This window comes from Euleptes europaea, chromosome 15 (genome assembly GCF_029931775.1).
Source record: "Euleptes europaea isolate rEulEur1 chromosome 15, rEulEur1.hap1, whole genome shotgun sequence".
NCBI lineage: Eukaryota > Metazoa > Chordata > Lepidosauria > Squamata > Sphaerodactylidae > Euleptes > Euleptes europaea.
The window spans coordinates 51,211,564-51,227,690 of record NC_079326.1 but is presented as its reverse complement, the minus strand read 5'-3'; the positions used below and the strand labels follow the sequence as shown (position 1 = coordinate 51,227,690).

At 46.5% G+C, this 16,127-nt stretch overlaps 1 protein-coding gene across 2 annotated transcripts in view; it reads left to right on the top strand.

The window, feature by feature from the left end:
* The window catches only part of STRADB (STE20 related adaptor beta), a 53,428-nt gene that overhangs the window by 23,927 nt on the left and 13,374 nt on the right, over positions 1-16,127 (top strand). Inside the window, exons 1-5 of one of the 2 annotated variants that reach the window (XM_056861094.1) lie at positions 5,155-5,224; positions 8,912-8,968; positions 10,148-10,228; positions 13,232-13,334; positions 14,646-14,767. In XM_056861094.1, coding sequence (XP_056717072.1) covers positions 8,957-8,968; positions 10,148-10,228; positions 13,232-13,334; positions 14,646-14,767 — 318 coding nt within the window. In that variant the 5' untranslated portion in view covers positions 5,155-5,224; positions 8,912-8,956. Of the gene's footprint in view, positions 1-5,154; positions 5,225-8,911; positions 8,969-10,147; positions 10,229-13,231; positions 13,335-14,645; positions 14,768-16,127 lie in introns of those variants that run through there. The other variant, XM_056861095.1, reaches the window with a different exon arrangement.

Genomic DNA, 16,127 nt, shown 5'->3' with positions numbered 1-16,127 from the left:
TAAAGCGTAGTTCTAGAACTTCTGCATAGCAACCCTGGATTTCCTTGGCGGTCTTGGATTTCCTTGGTGGTCTTGGGGGGGAGGGGCTGTGGCTCAGTGGTAGAGCATCTGCTTGGCATGCAGAAGGTCCGAGGTTCAATCCCCGGCATTTCCAGTTAAAGGGACTAGGCAAGTAGGTGATGTGAAAGACCTCTGCCTAAGACCCTAGAGAGCCGCTGCTGGTCTGAGTAGACGATACCGACTTTGATGGACCAAGGGTCTGATTCCACATATGGCAGCTTCATGTGTTCACGTGTTCAAGTACTCACTGGGACCAACCCTGCTTAGCTACCAAGCTCTGATCAGATCTGGCTAGGCTGGGCTATCAGGCTGCTAAAAAAATAAACAACATGCACAAAATCATCACGATGACACCTCCTACAGCACTGTTCAAGAAAAAGGAGTGCTTACAGTTAAGGAATTCATCCTGGAAAGTGTTCCTCCCAGAGATCAGCATAATTCTAGCTTTGCAGGAAAACACTGCTGTTTGTTTTATTGCAAATGCATCTCACCCCTCTAGCCCAGCTATCAGAGGGATTTATCTGGGACTTTCTCTACCCAATGCAATTTTATCCTCACAACAACCCTTGTAAAGTAGGTTAGGGTGACAGATGGTGAAAGGGCCCAAGACTAGCTACGGAACTGCATGGCCGAGCACAGAACCTGGCTTATCCTTGATCTATCAAGGTCAGTGCGGCCTGACTGACAGCAGTGCTCCCAGGTCTTTCACATCACTCACAACTTAATCCCGTTTTTTGTAGTTTTAGCTGGAGATGCCAGAGACTGAGCCCTTGACCTCCTGCATGCCCAGTAGATGCTCCACCCTTGAGCTACGGCCCCTTCCACTGAAAGACAGTTTCAGAGGGTATCCAATGTTGCTCTGCAGTATAAGAGCTATATTTGGGTCCATTAGCACCTTAAGAGACCATCAAGATTTTCGGGGCATAAGCTTTTGAGAGTCAAAGCTCTGACATCTGACAAAGGGAGCTTTCTCGAAAGCTTATATCCCCAAAATATTGTTGGTCTCTAAGGAGATACTGGACTCGAATCTAGTTGTTCCCCTAAAAGGAGTGCTTAAGTGCAAATGGTTCTCAGGATTTGTACCTAGATATTTTTCCTGCACTGTAGCTGAAAAAAAAACACACACCTGCATATTAATCACTTTCTACTACTAAAGAGCATCAATAGGGCCAGTGTGTTGTAGTGGTTAAGAGCGGTGGTTTGGAGCAGTGGACTCTGATCTGGAGAACCAGGCTCGATCCCTCACTCCTCCACATGGGCGGCGGAGGCTAATCTGGTGAACGGGGTTCATTTCCCCACTCCTACACACGAAGCCAGCTGGGTGACCTTGGGCTAAACCCCCAGGACACCGGCGGGATTTGCACCAGTGGGACACCGGCGGGAGGCCAAGTTGGCATCACAGGGCCGCGCCACCATGCCAGCGCAGGAAGGCAGGCATGAGTGCCCCAACACCAGCATCCCTGCCTCTCTCGGCAGCGCAAGTGGCCCTGACGCCGGTGCGGCCACTTGTGCACCTCCTGAGTTCTTTTGGCCCCAGAGCTCAGGAATGGCCTGTCAGAGTGGAGTAACTCTATGTAGGATTAACTAAGGCAGTGATTCTTATACTGTGGATTGATTCCCAGAAATGGGTCGGAGCACTTACAGGTGGGTCACAAAGCAAGGCGGGAACACACATGAACACACATGAAGCTGCCTTCTGCTGAACCAGACCCATGAAAGTCAGTATTGTCTACTCAGACCAGCAGCGGCTCTCCAGGGTCTCAGGCAGAAGTCTTTCACATCACCTACTTGCCTAGTCCCTTTAACTGAATAGAGAACTGAGATTCCTGTCTCATTACCACTGCTAATTTCTCCACGCCTACTACCCCTCTGCATATCACAACCTTACGCACCAGAAGGAAGTCCCACCAAGTTCAGTGGGACTTCCTTCTAAGTAAATGAGGACTGGGCATTTCAGTCAACCTACCTAGGACTGGGGTGCATAATGTGTTACCAAAAAAATCGCAACAGGAATCATCTTCTTTGAGGCTTATTTCTAGCAGTCTGTGTCGAACAATGAAAGAATGGAACGAAGCAGTACAGAGAATATGGCAGTTCAGGGGAGCAGAGCCCTACTGTACAGCACGCTTAGTTGCTACAAGTAAATTATTTAAAGAAAAACTTGTGCTGTTCTAATTAAAGTTAACAAAAATCACAGCTGCTACGGCCAGCCAATGTTCATACAATGAAGACAATAACGCAGCTCAAATGTCACTGATATTTAAAAGACCAATATTATGTGTATACATTCAATTATCAGCTAGCTAAGTGCACCTAACTAATCAAACAACAACCTATGAGCATTCCATGGAGCCAGCACGGCTGGCAATACATGCAGTAATATCTATCCAATATAGCGTAATTGCTTACAAGTAAAAAAGTGTATGGATAGCACCATACTTGACGGCACTTAACACACACACACACACAAAAGTGTATGGATAGCACCAACTAATATAGGACAAAGAAATTGAGAGTCCAAGTTCGGACGGATGAAGGATTGTGGCAGCGTTATATCACACAGGTAAGTGATTCAGGCAGAAAAACCTTGAGTGATGGCAAAACTTGAAGGCGACACAGGATCCCGGTAAGCTCCTGCTTTCGCGTACTTCGTCAGTCGCCTTCTTATTAATGATGCATTGCCAGGACCATCCTATACAAGGAGCCACACCTGCTTTCCCTTATACTCCTTAGTAGGTGTCTGTACACTATGTTATTAATAAATCCAATAATTGGAAAGTAACTAATAATGAAACTCAAGGCTATGGATTCTCAGGGACAAAATTCTCAGGGAGAGCCAGTGTGGTGTAGTGGTTAAGAGCAGTGGTTTGGAGTGGTGGACTTTGAGCTGGAGAACCGGGTTTGGTTCCTCACTCCTCCACATGAAGCCAGCTGGGTGACCTTGCGCTAGTCACACTCAGCCCCATCTACCTCACAGGGTGTCTGCTGTGGGGAGGGGAAGGTGATTGTAAGCCGGTTTGATTCTTCCTTAAGTGGTAGAGAGAGTCGGCATATGAAAACCAACTCTTCTTCTTTTCTTATTCGAAATCTGGAATTCCTGTCTCAGTCATTACCAATACTGATTTCTCCATGCCTACTACCCCTCTGCATATCACACCTTATCCAATTACACCTGCTAATGTCATTTACTAGCTTTTGACATTTATATTGCCATTGTGTGTCTAAGTCACTTGTCTCTACTTAACGATAGATGGACTCACATTCTAGCTGTATCTGAAGAAGTGAGCTATGGCTTACGAAAGCTCATCCCCTGCCAAAAATGGTGTTAGTCTTTAAGGTGCTACTGTACTCTGGCTCTTTTCTAGGATTGCACTGTTACAGGAACCGCCGGAACTGAAAGGGCACACAAAATCTCTTGTGGTCGTCATCGTCATCTGACTACAAAACCCCACTGATGTCACCCAGCAAAGAGAAAGCGGCTATTCTTTTCCTACAGAAGAAAAGTGGGCAACTGGCCACCCTGTGCCACCAGATGTGGCATATGTGCCTACCTCTCGACGGGCACGCTACCTTGATGCCCAGGGAAGGGGCCAGCTGCCTGCTTAGGCTCAGTCCCCCCACTTAGGCTTTCTGCTTTGGGAGCTTTTTTTAAAAAACAACCCCATTTTAAAAAAAGAAAGCCTAACTCTTCGTTTCTGAAAAAGATGCTGTGCAGTTTTCAGCGAGAAGCCAAGAAAGGAGGACGGGGTAAAAAAAGAGAGGTAAAATTAGGACCGATTTAAAAAGGGAGAGGGGAAATAAGGATAAAAAAAGAGAGGTAAATTTAGGAGGGGAAGTGGGAAAGGTCAGTTTGAAGGAGAGGGCTGCAGGGCGGGTCGCTAGTCTTGCAGGAGGTCGGCTTGATCCTTCCTGGGCATGCTGCTATATGGGCTTTATTTATTTTAAAAAAATTCTGCTTTATTTATTTTAAAAAAATTCTATCTCAGTGCGATCCTAGGGCGAAAACGCACGGGAGGTTTTGCCGCTCTCTAGATGCACATTTCCCCCCAGCCAAATCCTCAAAAGTCAAAAATAAGCCCCCGAGCAGAGTTTTTGAGAATTCAGATGGGGGGGAAATGTTTATGCGTGGGAGGTTTTGCCTTGGATTTTGCCGCTCTCTAGATGCACATTTCCCCCATCTGAATTCTCAAGACTCTGCAGGGGGGCTTATTTTTTGGCCATTTATGCACGGGAGGTTTTGCCTTGGGTTTGCCCCTCTCTAGAGGCACATTTCCCCCACCTGAATGCTCAAAGCTCAACAATAAGACCCCCACCCCACCCCAGGCAGAGTTTGGAGAATGCAAAATTGGGAAAAGGTGCCTCTAGAGAGCGGCAAACCCAAGGCAAAACCTCCCTCCCGCGCATAATTGGGCAAATTCGGCTTAGACAGGAGCAGCTCCGGATAGGAGGCGGCGGGCTGAGCTCTACCGGGAGTCAATGCCGTTTACTCCTGAGTAGGCGCGCTCGGGACCAGGCGAAGGAGGGAGGAGGCTAGACGGAGGGGAAGGGGTTGGGGGGGGCAGGAAAGAGAGGAAGGCGGGTTGCCCCCGAGGCGAGCCGTTGCCCCCCTTACCAGCTTGAGGTCCAGGTCGGCTTCTTCCCGACCCACCGGCGGCGGCTGCAATTGGCGGCGGCCTCCCCAGCTCCCTCTTTTGGAGGGCCGGACGAAGGCAGGCATGTAGGCAGAAAGGAGGAGGAGACGGCGAGGGCCGCCTCAGGTCACAAGATGGCGCCCAAGCGGAGCCGGTCGGAGGCCATCCCCGCGCGGAGGCCCGCTTCGAACTACCGCTCCCGGCGTGCAGCGGGAGGGGGAACGGGCTTTCTCCCCCTCCTGTTCCCATCCAGAGGCGGGCCGCGCTGCATCATGGGGCTCGTAGTTCCCGGCGGGGAGGCGCGGCCCGGCCCGGGCCCGGTGACAGTTGCTCGGGCGGGGCGGGGCTTCGAGTTCGAGGCGCCTCCGGGCTGGCTGGAGCCGTTTAACGGCCGCGACTCTGAGGCGAAGCCGGGCGAAGGGTGGTCGCTGAGGGGGGGCGCCGAGCTGTTTCTTCCCTCGGGCTCCTTCGGTCCCGTCGGGGGCTCCTTGGGGAGCGCGGCCCCCTCGCCTCAGCTGCCTACGCCCATCCCGGTGAGAAGAAAGAGCCGGGGGCCCATTGGTGGTGGTGGTGGTGGGGGGTTATAACGTCGCCTTTTGGGGTCCAGGATGGAGGAAGGGGCTGAGGTAAGTGTTTGGGGAAGGGGCAGTGAAATATGGGGAGGGGGGGGAAGAGACGCACGGACGTCTCCAGGGGTCAAACCCAGCAGTCTTTTGTGTCGCCTTCCTATTCCCTATTACTATGTATGGGTGTGAAAGCTGGACAGTGAAGAAAGCTGATAGGAAGAAAATAGAAAAGGGCAAGAGTCCAGTAGCACCTTAAAGACTATCAAGAATATTTTCTGGTAGGGTATGAGCTTTCGTGAGACACAGCTCACTTGGTATCTGAAGAAGTGGGCTGTGACTCACGAAAGCTCATACCCTACCAGAAAATATTCTTGTTAGTCTTTAAGGTGCTACTGGACATTTGCCCTTTTCTACTACTGCAGACAGGCTAACACGGCTACCCACTGTGAATTATCTTCAAGGAAGAAAATAGATTCCTTTGAAATGGGGTGTTGGAGGAGAGTGTGATGGATAACCCTGGACCGCCAAAAAACAAAAAAACAAAAAACAAATCAGTGGATCACATCAAGCCTGAACTGACCCTAGAAGCTAAAATGACTCAACTGAGGCTGTCGTATTTTGGTCACGTCATGAGAAGGCAAGAGTCACTGGAAAAGACAGTCATGCTAGGAAAAGTGGAGGGCAGCAGGAGAAGAGGAAGAAGACCCAACAAGAGGTGGACGGACTCAATAAAGGAAGCCGTGGCCTTCAATTTGCAGGATCTGAGCAAGGCTGTCAAAGATAAGACATTTTGGAGGACTTTCATTCATGGGGTCGCCATGAGTCGGAGGCGACTTGACGGCACTTAACACAGATGAAATCAAGTCTGATATCTCCCTAGAAGCTAAATGACAAAACTGAGGCTGTTGTATTTTGGTCTCATTATGGGAAGACAAGAGTCACTGGAAAAGGCAGTCATGCTAGGAAAAGTGGAGGGCAGCAGGAAAAGAGGAAGACCCAACAAGAGATGGGTTGACTCAATAAAGGAAGCCGCAGCCTTCAATTTGCAGGATCTGAGCGAGGCTGTCAAAGATAGGACATTTTGGAGGACTTTCATTCATGGGGTCGCCATGAGTCGGAGGCGACTTGACGGCACTTAACACACACACAAAACTACTTTCACACATGCTGAATAATGCCCTCTTTCAACCCACTTTCAAATGCACTTTAACGATTGTTTGAAAGTGGATTTTGCCATTGCACACAGTAAAATCCAGCTTCAAAGTGGATTGAAAGTGCGTTATTCAGCATGAGAAAAATCAACACGTTTTTGTTTTTGCAAAGAGCCATTTGTGCACAAGAGGTTTTGCCTTGGATTTGCCACTCTCTAGGCTGCACACTTTCCCCATCCAAATTCTCAAAACTCTGCATGGGGGCTTATTGCTGAGTTTTGAGAATTTGGATGGGGAAAATGTGCATCTTGAGAGCGGCAAATCCAAGGCAAAACATCCCATGCATAAATGGCCCAAATCCTTAAAACTCAAAAATAAACCCCCCATACAGAGTTTTTAGACGTTGTTATTTATGCCAAGGGTTTGCCTTGGATTGGCTGCTCTCTAGATGCACATTCTCCCCCCCCCATCTGAATCCTCAAAACTCAAACATAAGACCCCATGCAGAGTTTTGAGACTTTGCCATTTATGCACGGGAGGTTCTGTCTTGGACTGGCTGCTCCCTAGATGCGCATTCCCCCCTCATCTGAATCCTCAAAACTTAAAAAAAAAAGCCCCCAGGCAGAGTTTTGAGACTTTGGATGGGGGAAAAATGTGCCTCTAGAGAGAGGTAAATCCAAGGCAAAACCTCCCGTTCAAAACGGCCAGGGAGTCTCTGGGGGTACCTCAGAAGGCGAACTTTTAAGTTTGGGCTAGAATAAAAGAGAGAGAACAAAGTATTAGCCTTTTGAGGTGTCCCCAGAGACCCATGCTGGCATGGAAGTCTCCCCGTGGGGTGTTATTTTGGAGGTGTTAAAAGGGTATAAGGGAGGCGGATTAGCCAGCACCGTGTCGCCATAAGAGGAAAAAATAGACAGTTGCTCATGCGGACTTAAAATTTGCTCCAGTTCTGTGTCATGCTTCTGGGTGACCAAGCTGTCATTTGTCTCGGGTCGCTTGTTGCAATAGTTTCTATGCAAAGTTGAGGAGCCATAGGGGTGGATTTGGGGGGCTGGAGGGCATCATGTTCCCCCACTCCTATGCCTCTGTTCCATTCATGACCAGGCAACTGCTTTCTTTCTCCCTTGCTGACTTGGGGAAAGGCACATGGAGCATGCTCCTTCACTGTAGAGGTGCTCTCTCTGGCGTAGTGAAAGGGTATTAAAACACTAAGCAAGTCAGAGTAGAAAAGAGCAAGAGTCCAGTAGCACCTTAAAGGCTAACAAAGTTTCTGGTAGGGTATAAGCTTAAGGCATCTGAAGAAGTGAGCTGTGGCTCACAAAAGCTTATACCCTACCAGTAATTTTGTTAAGTCTTTAAGGTGCTACTGGACTCTGGCTCTTTTGTACTGCTATTGGCAGACTTACATTGTCTACCCATCATAAGTCTACCCATCATAAGTCACGTGTGCTGCCTTGTCCTCTGAGTATTTGCTCAGAAGTAAATTCTGCTGTCTTCTATACCTGTTTCAAGCAGGATGTTTGTCACCCCCTCCCATCTCCTTGGAGAGTGTTGACAGAGTGATTACACAGCAGAGCTGCACAAACTGAGTAAATTGTAGAGAAATCTTTATCCAGGAACTGACTTTGGTCTTTAAAATAGCGCAACTGGACTTTTACTTTATTTTCACCTGCATTTACAAAACATTCTACAGTCTTCATGATTCGAATATCTGCCTCAATAGTCCATCTTGATCCACTCCTGTGGCTCACAAAAGCTCATACCCTGCCAGAAATTTCGTTAGTCTTTAAGGTGCTACTGGACTTTTGCTCTTTTCTACCGCTAGTGACAGACTAACACTGCTACCCCATCATAATCTTGTTCCACTCCGACGCTATTTCAGTCAGGGCGTTCCCTTTTCTGCTGTTAACACTGCAAGAATATTTATCCATTTAAGCACGTTTGTTGCTTTAAAAAAAGAAAAGAAAACCCATTCAAAAGGAGCTGCAAAGCAATCTGGGTTGGTAAAGAAGGTGTGTGATGTTCAAAGCACCAGCCAGTCGGTACTGTGCACAGTTGGAACTTGCTGCAAGCTGGGTAGAATAGTTTCTTTGAGCTTTATTTGGGACAGAGCTGTCTGCATAAAATGTGGTGCTTCTGCAGCAGCTTGACAACTCACAACTGTACACCTCTTTACAGGAGATTAAGCCTCATGTGATAGAGCTGTTGTGAGAGGAACAGTCCTGTCCGGTGTGTGCTTCCTTTCACAATGGTCCTCTGTGCTAAGTCTGTGGGACTCCCTATGTAACTAATTGATACTTGAATTTGACTTGTGATAATTTTGAGTTAATGTGCCCAGAAGAATTGCTTCCATCCAAGACAGTTGTTCATGGTTCTGATGTCTGTAACTTGTGAATGTGTGGGTGGGGAGAGATTTGAGGGTTTACGGTTCAGCGGCACCTTTGCTTGGTTTGTATTGGGATTCTGGGCTGAAAGTAACCTTGATTTAAATATGTTGTTTCAGGGTAAATGGGTTTGCATGACATTTCCTACAAACTAAGGCAGTTCCATGTCTTGCTTGGTAAGCATATATTTCACCCTTCCTTTCGTTTTGTTTTGGAGAGAAATTTGCCTTGGCTTTTATGTTTTAAAAAATCAACATAACTTTCTGAGGGGAGGGGCTGTGGCTCAGTAGTAGAGCGTCTGCTTGGCATGCAGAAGGTCCCAGGTTCAATCCCTGGCATCTCCAGTTAAAGGGGCTAGGCAAGTAGGTGATGTGAAAGACCTCTGCCTGAGTAGACAAGAGTGACTTTGATTCAGTATAAGGCAGCTTCACGTGTTCATGTGTTCTTTTTTCTACCTTTGGTTCCTTTATCTTTTAAGCTAAATTTTACTAGATTTTTTTAAATAACAGAGAGAATGGGAAAGTCCAGTTCTTCAAGAACTTTGCCCGTTGAGAGACACAGCCTGGGCCTGCTCTCCTCTATTTGTTTTGTGGGTTCTTCTTTGAGTTGTAAGAAAGGGCTGCAGCCAAGAAAGTGAGAACTCAATAGTGGTGGTCCACGGTTGGTCTGGCTTGGGAACATGTAGCTGTTGAACACCATTCTATGCAGCCACATGTCTGATTTAAGTTGCTCTGTATGGATTTGATATGGATTGGCCATACAGCATTTTAGGAAAACACTCAAGCGTTAATTGTCCAGTGTGTCCAGATCAAGACAACTTTGGAGAAGTTCTTGACTACTCATCTGGATTAGTAAGCAGAGCTATGCTGTTGCTTGGATGGGTTCCTTTACCATTTGGTGAGGGTACCAGCTCCATTCTATTATAGATCAGTCAATAAGAGAGCACTCCTAAGCAGGCCTACTCAGGAGTAAAAGGTAAAGGTAGTCCCCTGTGCAAGCACTGGGTCATCACAGAACCATAGGGTGATGTCACATCACAATGTTTACTAGGCAGACTATGTTTACGGAGTGGCTTGCCATTTCCTTCCCCAGTCATCTACACTTTACCCCTGGCAAGCAGGGTACTCATTTTTCCAACCTTAGAAAGATGGAAGACTGAGTCAACCTTGAGCCAGCTACCCGAAACTGACTTCATTTGGGCTCGAACTCAGGTCGTGAGCAGAGCTTTGGCTGCAGTACTGCAGCTTACCGCTCCCAGGAAAGGGTTCTTAGGATTGCACAGTAAGACTATGAATAGGAACAAAGCTGTATGATATACAATTCATGGCGCACACTGTAGCGTTTGTGCATTTCAGGACTGTTCCTGTATTCTACGGACACGAGTTGAATCCTTTGGAGCAGAAAAGAACTCTGAGGACAGCAGCAGTCAAGACTCGGTAAGAGGAAACAAATATTCACTTGGCCTGTGTTAATTATTTTGGGCCTCTGGCAGTCATGCCATAAAAAAGAGCATGCCTTGTTATTTTCAGCTAGCCCCAGTTACTGGGTGTCCAAACTGAAATGCCCACTATATTTAGTCTGGGCAGGGTGTTTTCTTTAGTGCCGTGAGGAAGATCAAGGGCCACTTCCTTAGAAGTTTGCGGTGTGCTCTTTATGGAGGTTATATCCACTGTAGCAGCACCTGAATCATTACAGTGGTTCAGGCCTTATATGCATACAGGGGAGGGGCCATGGCTCAGTAGTAGAGCATCTGTTTGGCACGCAGAAGGTCCCAGGTTCAATCCCCGGCATCTCCAGTTAAAAGGAGTAGGTGATGTGAAAGACCTCTGCCTGAGACCCTGGAGAGCCGCTGCCAGTCTGAGTAGACAATACTGACTTTGATGGACCAAGGGTCTGATTTGAATAAGGCAGCTTCATGTGTTCATACATGTAATGCTCCCATTGCCAGCTATGACTGGTGGAAATTGGCGAATGCAGCATAGGGCTTTTCCACTTAGCACCGTCGTGATGTAGAATCTCTGTTGAGTTATTAATCAGAGCCAGCATTTAATTAATTTTATTTGCTGAGAGACACCTAATTTTACTGGTTGTGTTAATCTTTCTTTTCCAGTTTATTTTAGAGTTTCGTGTTCTTCTATTGTTCACCATTTTGGATATTTTTATTAAGTGACATTAATTTTTAAAATAAAATATGCTGTGCACTCTATGTCTTTTATTGCAGGCTAACGTAGGAGTTTGTTAACCAGACATATTATTAATCTTACAACTGAGAGGCACCCAATTAAACTACACAGCATTGCGACATGACCCAGTTCCTGAATTAAAAAAATAAAGAATTGGAAATAAAATTGAAAGGCGCTGTGCATAGTTTTTACTGTGGGAAACTGCATTCTTTTACCTCTTTACTCTAGTTTTTCACATGGGTGCTTAGGATAAAACCCCATTAATATTATCGTAGCCAATTAAGCAATTCTGAGAGTCGAATAATGTTTTTAAAGGTATGTTTAGAGGAGGGGTGGGGATTGAAGCCTGAACAAGGCAGATAAAAATTGTGTGTGTGTTTTTTTAAATTAAACATTAAACTTACATGTTTTGGGGTTTAGATATAAATTTCTCTCTTAAATAACCTGGTTTAATATTAAACCAGAGTTTAATGCAAGCATATAATCTCTTCAAACTGAAAATATGACTGTCTTGGGCAGGCAGCTTTCCTTTGTAAAGAAATGGGGCGAGAGGAATATCCACCATCGCACAGGACGATAGTTCATGCGCTTCCCTTATGGCTTGGTATGTGGGGAGCCAGGGGGGTCACTGCAGGCATCGCACTACTTAACCATCCGAGTCACCTTTTACTCCTAGATTGTTTAGTAACTACTTGAGCGGTGCAGCCGGCTGAGTGCTCTTTGTGTGCATGCATGCATAGAAGGACTTGCTAATCAAACAGCAGGGAAGAAGGTAGGGCAGGTTGTGAATCCCTTCTGATGGCCACTTCATTCTGTGAAGAGCAGTTTCTATTGTGTATGTTGGCAAACTGAATAAAAGCATATGATTAAGCGAGATCTTTTGTTCCACTGTCTTTTAACTTTTCCCACTGGAGAGGCTGAAGCAACGTACTTCTGCTTGGTGAGTCACTACCTTGGGCATGAGTAAGGAGAAGCGGCGGGGGTGGGGAGCCAGGTTTTTCTGTTGCTCTTTGTGGCCTTTTCTGTATGTAGGAGGCTGAGAGGAATTGTGCTCCTGAATAAGGCTGGGCTTTCTCAGTTTGGTCATGCAGAAGCCACAGGTAATAGCAAGTTAACAAGCAAGGTTAAACTGTGGTTTAAGCTTAGCACCCACAAACAAACCAGTGTGCTGAACAACCGGCACTGGAACATTTGAATAAACTGGTGTTGGATCAAACCTTCGTTCATTGTGACATATGAATGTATATTGGGTACATTTGGTTAACATTGCAGAGTTTTGCCTGGTCTGAGAAGCGTGATATTGAGTGCAGTAAATCAATCCTCCCAAGAAGTAAATTGCAAAAAGTAAAACTTCCATTTATTCAAGTAGATTCTGTTCACGTTCAAGTCCCAGTTGATAGAAAGACAGAAACCTAATCTAAAGAGTACATTTCCCTAACACAAGTGGCCAGTTATTCCGGCATCACGTGAGTGCAAGTACAGGATATTTGTTTCTGCACGAGAGGCCTGCAGAAACGTCTGTCTCCACTGCAGTCCATGTGGAGAAGAGAGAGGACAATGGCTATTGAGAGAGAAGGAGGGGGGGTCAGAGGGTAGCTACCAGTTTCAGACAAAGAGAGGAACACCCCATTCAAGAGATTACACTTAGAGTGATTTAGTGTCCCCCCCATGTCCAGCGGCTGACAAGCCCACTGTTAGTGCCACCATGAACTGAGTTTGCTGCATCCTCCAGTTTTTCCTTTTCTCGGTGTGTCAGTGTGTCTGTCCCTTCTCTTTTCAGTAATGTACCCACTGCTGCCAGGATGTGTGTGCTTGCTAGACAGGGGACATCATCTTCCTTCTCCCTTCTTCTGTCTGCCAACTTCATTTCTTCCCCCCCACTTGTTCTCTTGTCCCCTTCCTTGTCTTCCTGTCCATCTCACTCCCTCTAAGTGTCCTTTCCCCATTTCTCCCCAGTCTCTCATCTTTGTTTTCTTATTTCTGTCTGTCACTTTCCTACCCCCATCTTTCAGTTCCTCCAAACAGAATGCATTGCTTTTGTCTTGGAACAACTGATTAGCCTTAACATGAACAATGCAGTGGTTTAAGAAAAATGAGCATAAATGTAGACAGAATGAAAAAACCTTACCATTTTTTTTCTGAAAGATGCTTAGGGTTTGGATGTTGGCAGGTGTGCAAGCCTTTTTGAGCCATTACACCGCTTGCTGCATTTTTCAGCATTAAAAACAAAATGTTTAAAATCTGTTCCTTATTTAGACAGATGAATCTGCTGTGTTTTGGAGCCATTCACCTAGAAGAGGAGATGAACAAATATCATGGTCCTCCGATGTATCACATTATGATCTCCAGGTGGAAATAGGTAACAATCATGAGATTGTATTGATCTAAGCCAGATGTAGTCTTAAAACCAGCTAATTGGCTGTATCCCAAGGGTCCCCAACCTTTTTGAGCTTGCGGGCACATTTGGAATTCTGACGTGAAAGCACGGTGGGCGCAGTAACAAAATGGCTGCCACAGAATGGCAGCCACAGGAGGCAGAGCCAGCCACAAAATGATTGCCACAGCTTAACTTCAATCACACAGTGCAGATCCTTGTGCTGTGGGGGCAGCTGGTGCCAAAGTAACATTTTTAAAAATCTGCACAGCCAATCAGAAGCCTTGCTGGGCAAAAGCCCTACCTGGCCTTGCTCACTTCCTTAAAAACACTTGGCAGGCACCAACAAAGGTGTCAGCGGGCGCCATGGCACCCATGGACACCATGTTGGGGACCCCTGCGATATCCTGTCTCAGAATGGCGGTTGTTCCACAGCTCATTGATCCATTGACTAGAATGCCAAGATGGTTTGAGTGCCAAGTGGTGAAACAATAGCTAAGACTATTCACAACTACTTCCCCCCCACACCTCCATGCCCAGAAGATGGCCAAGATGCCTTCCCTCTCATGGCCATCTTCTGGACATGGAGTAGGGGTCATTGGGGGTGTGTGGGGGAGGTAGTTGTGAATTTCCCTCCCTCTCATGACTGTCTTCTGGGCAGGGTGTAGGGGTCACTGGGGTGTGTGGGGGAGGTAGTTGTGAATTTCCCTCCCTCTCATGGCCATCTTCTGGGCAAGGAGTAGGGGTCACTGGGGGTGTGTGGAGGAGGTAGTTGTGAATTTCCCTCCCTCTCATGGCCATCTTCTGGGCAAGGAGTAGGGGTCACTGGGGGTGTGTGGGGGAGGTAGTTGTGAATTTCCCTCCCTCTCATGGCCATCTTCTGGGCAAGGAGTAGGGGTCACTGGGTGTGTGTGTGGGAGGTTGTTGTGAATTTCCCTCCCTCTCATGGCCATCTTCTGGGCAAGGAATAGGGGTCACTGGGTGTGTGTGGAGGAGGTAGTTATGAATTTCCCTCCCTCTCATGGCCATCTTCTGGGCAAGGAGTAGGGGTCACTGGGGTTGTGTGGGGGAGGTAGTTGTGTGTGGGAGGTTGTTGTGAATTTCCCTCCCTCTCATGGCCATCTTCTGGGCATGGAGTAGGGGTCACTGGGGGTGTGTGGGGGAAGTAGTTGTGAATTTCCTGCATTGTGCAGGGGCTTGGACTAGATGACCCTGGTGGTCCCTTCCAACTCTATGATTCTATGACTAAGAGAACCAACAAAGTTGCTAAGTGTGGCCGACCTCTTCTGCTAACAGGAAAGGGATGCAACGACTTGACTTCGGTCTACCTCGCCCGCCATATCCCTACAGGAAGGCCGGTGGCTGTTAGGATTACAGATCTGGAGAGATGTTCTGAAGAACGCTTGAAAGCTTTGCAAGTATAAAACAGACGTTTCACGTTTGAAGGAGTGATGGAATTGAGCTGTGAAGGAAACCATGATTTTAAAAACTGAAATGTGACATAAAGTTCCCAGGAACAAGTACTCCGCAGCAGTGGTTCTCAACCAGTGGGAATGCAGAAGTTTTCTAGGTGGGGTGCAGGGTTTCCGTGATGATGAAAGAGTTCGCTCTCCCTCCGTCGCTGTGCCCACTACAAATGGGATGAACTGTCTCCTGCTGACCCTGCCTGCCACGGATTATCCATATGTAACCTTTTGGCATGCTATTTCAGGTTGAGCATCCCTTATCCGAACAGCTTGGGACCAGAAATGGTCCGTATTTCGGATCTTTCCGTATATTGGAATATTTTGGAATTTTTGCATGTGCATAATGAGATATCTTGGGGATGGGACCCAAATTCATTTAAGTTTTATATACACTTTATACACATAGCCTGAATGTAATTTTAAACAATGTTCTTAATAATTTTGGGTACATTGAACCATCAGAAAGCAAAGGTATATCTCAACACAGTACCTGTACCAGCTGTTAAACAAGAGCAACAACAAATAACAAACTAACTAACAACAGCAGGCTTTCAGTCTCCACCCACGATGCAGTGTACACTGTATTTTATTTTTTTAGGTGAGAGAAAACACTGAAAGCAGGCAGCATGGATCTCCCTGCATGCCAGCTTGAAGGATCCAGTTTTCGGATCAGTCCGGACATGGGATATCCGAGTAAGGGATACTCTGCCTGTAGTAACCTTGGACGCTTGGTGTTTCGTTCTCCCTGCACACCAGCAAGTGTCTTTGGTAACGGCTTCCTGCTGACCCTCCCTGCCTGGGATTATCCACTGTGCTTCTGCAATTTTTTTATGTCCCGTAAATGATAATTCCTGTAAATGATAACTACAATAATGGAATGCCTGTGAACTCACTAAAAGTCTTTCTCAGAAAAAGTGAGCTTTTTGTTTCCATCATGGTGGGATCTAGGTTCTTTGATAGACTGATTAGTGGTACATAAGATAGGAAAGGTTGAAAACCACTGCTCTGTGAGGTTATTTAGGAACAATAATTCCACAGGGCCTACAAAGCGTTCCACCAGATTTAGGCCGCTAGTTTGGTCTGTTATCCTCAGTGTAACTGCTGGCCGATTTGATGCCTCTGACACAGTGTTGAATACTGTAATATTGGAATAAGTTTTGGTTTTTAATTTTATATTGTTGTGATATTTATTGTATTTTAAACCACCCTGAGCTTTGGAAGGGCGCTATAGAAATCTAATAAATGAATGAATGTAACTCTAGATGTGCTGGGCCACAAATGTTATCATAAAACATTCAGAAACTAATGATCA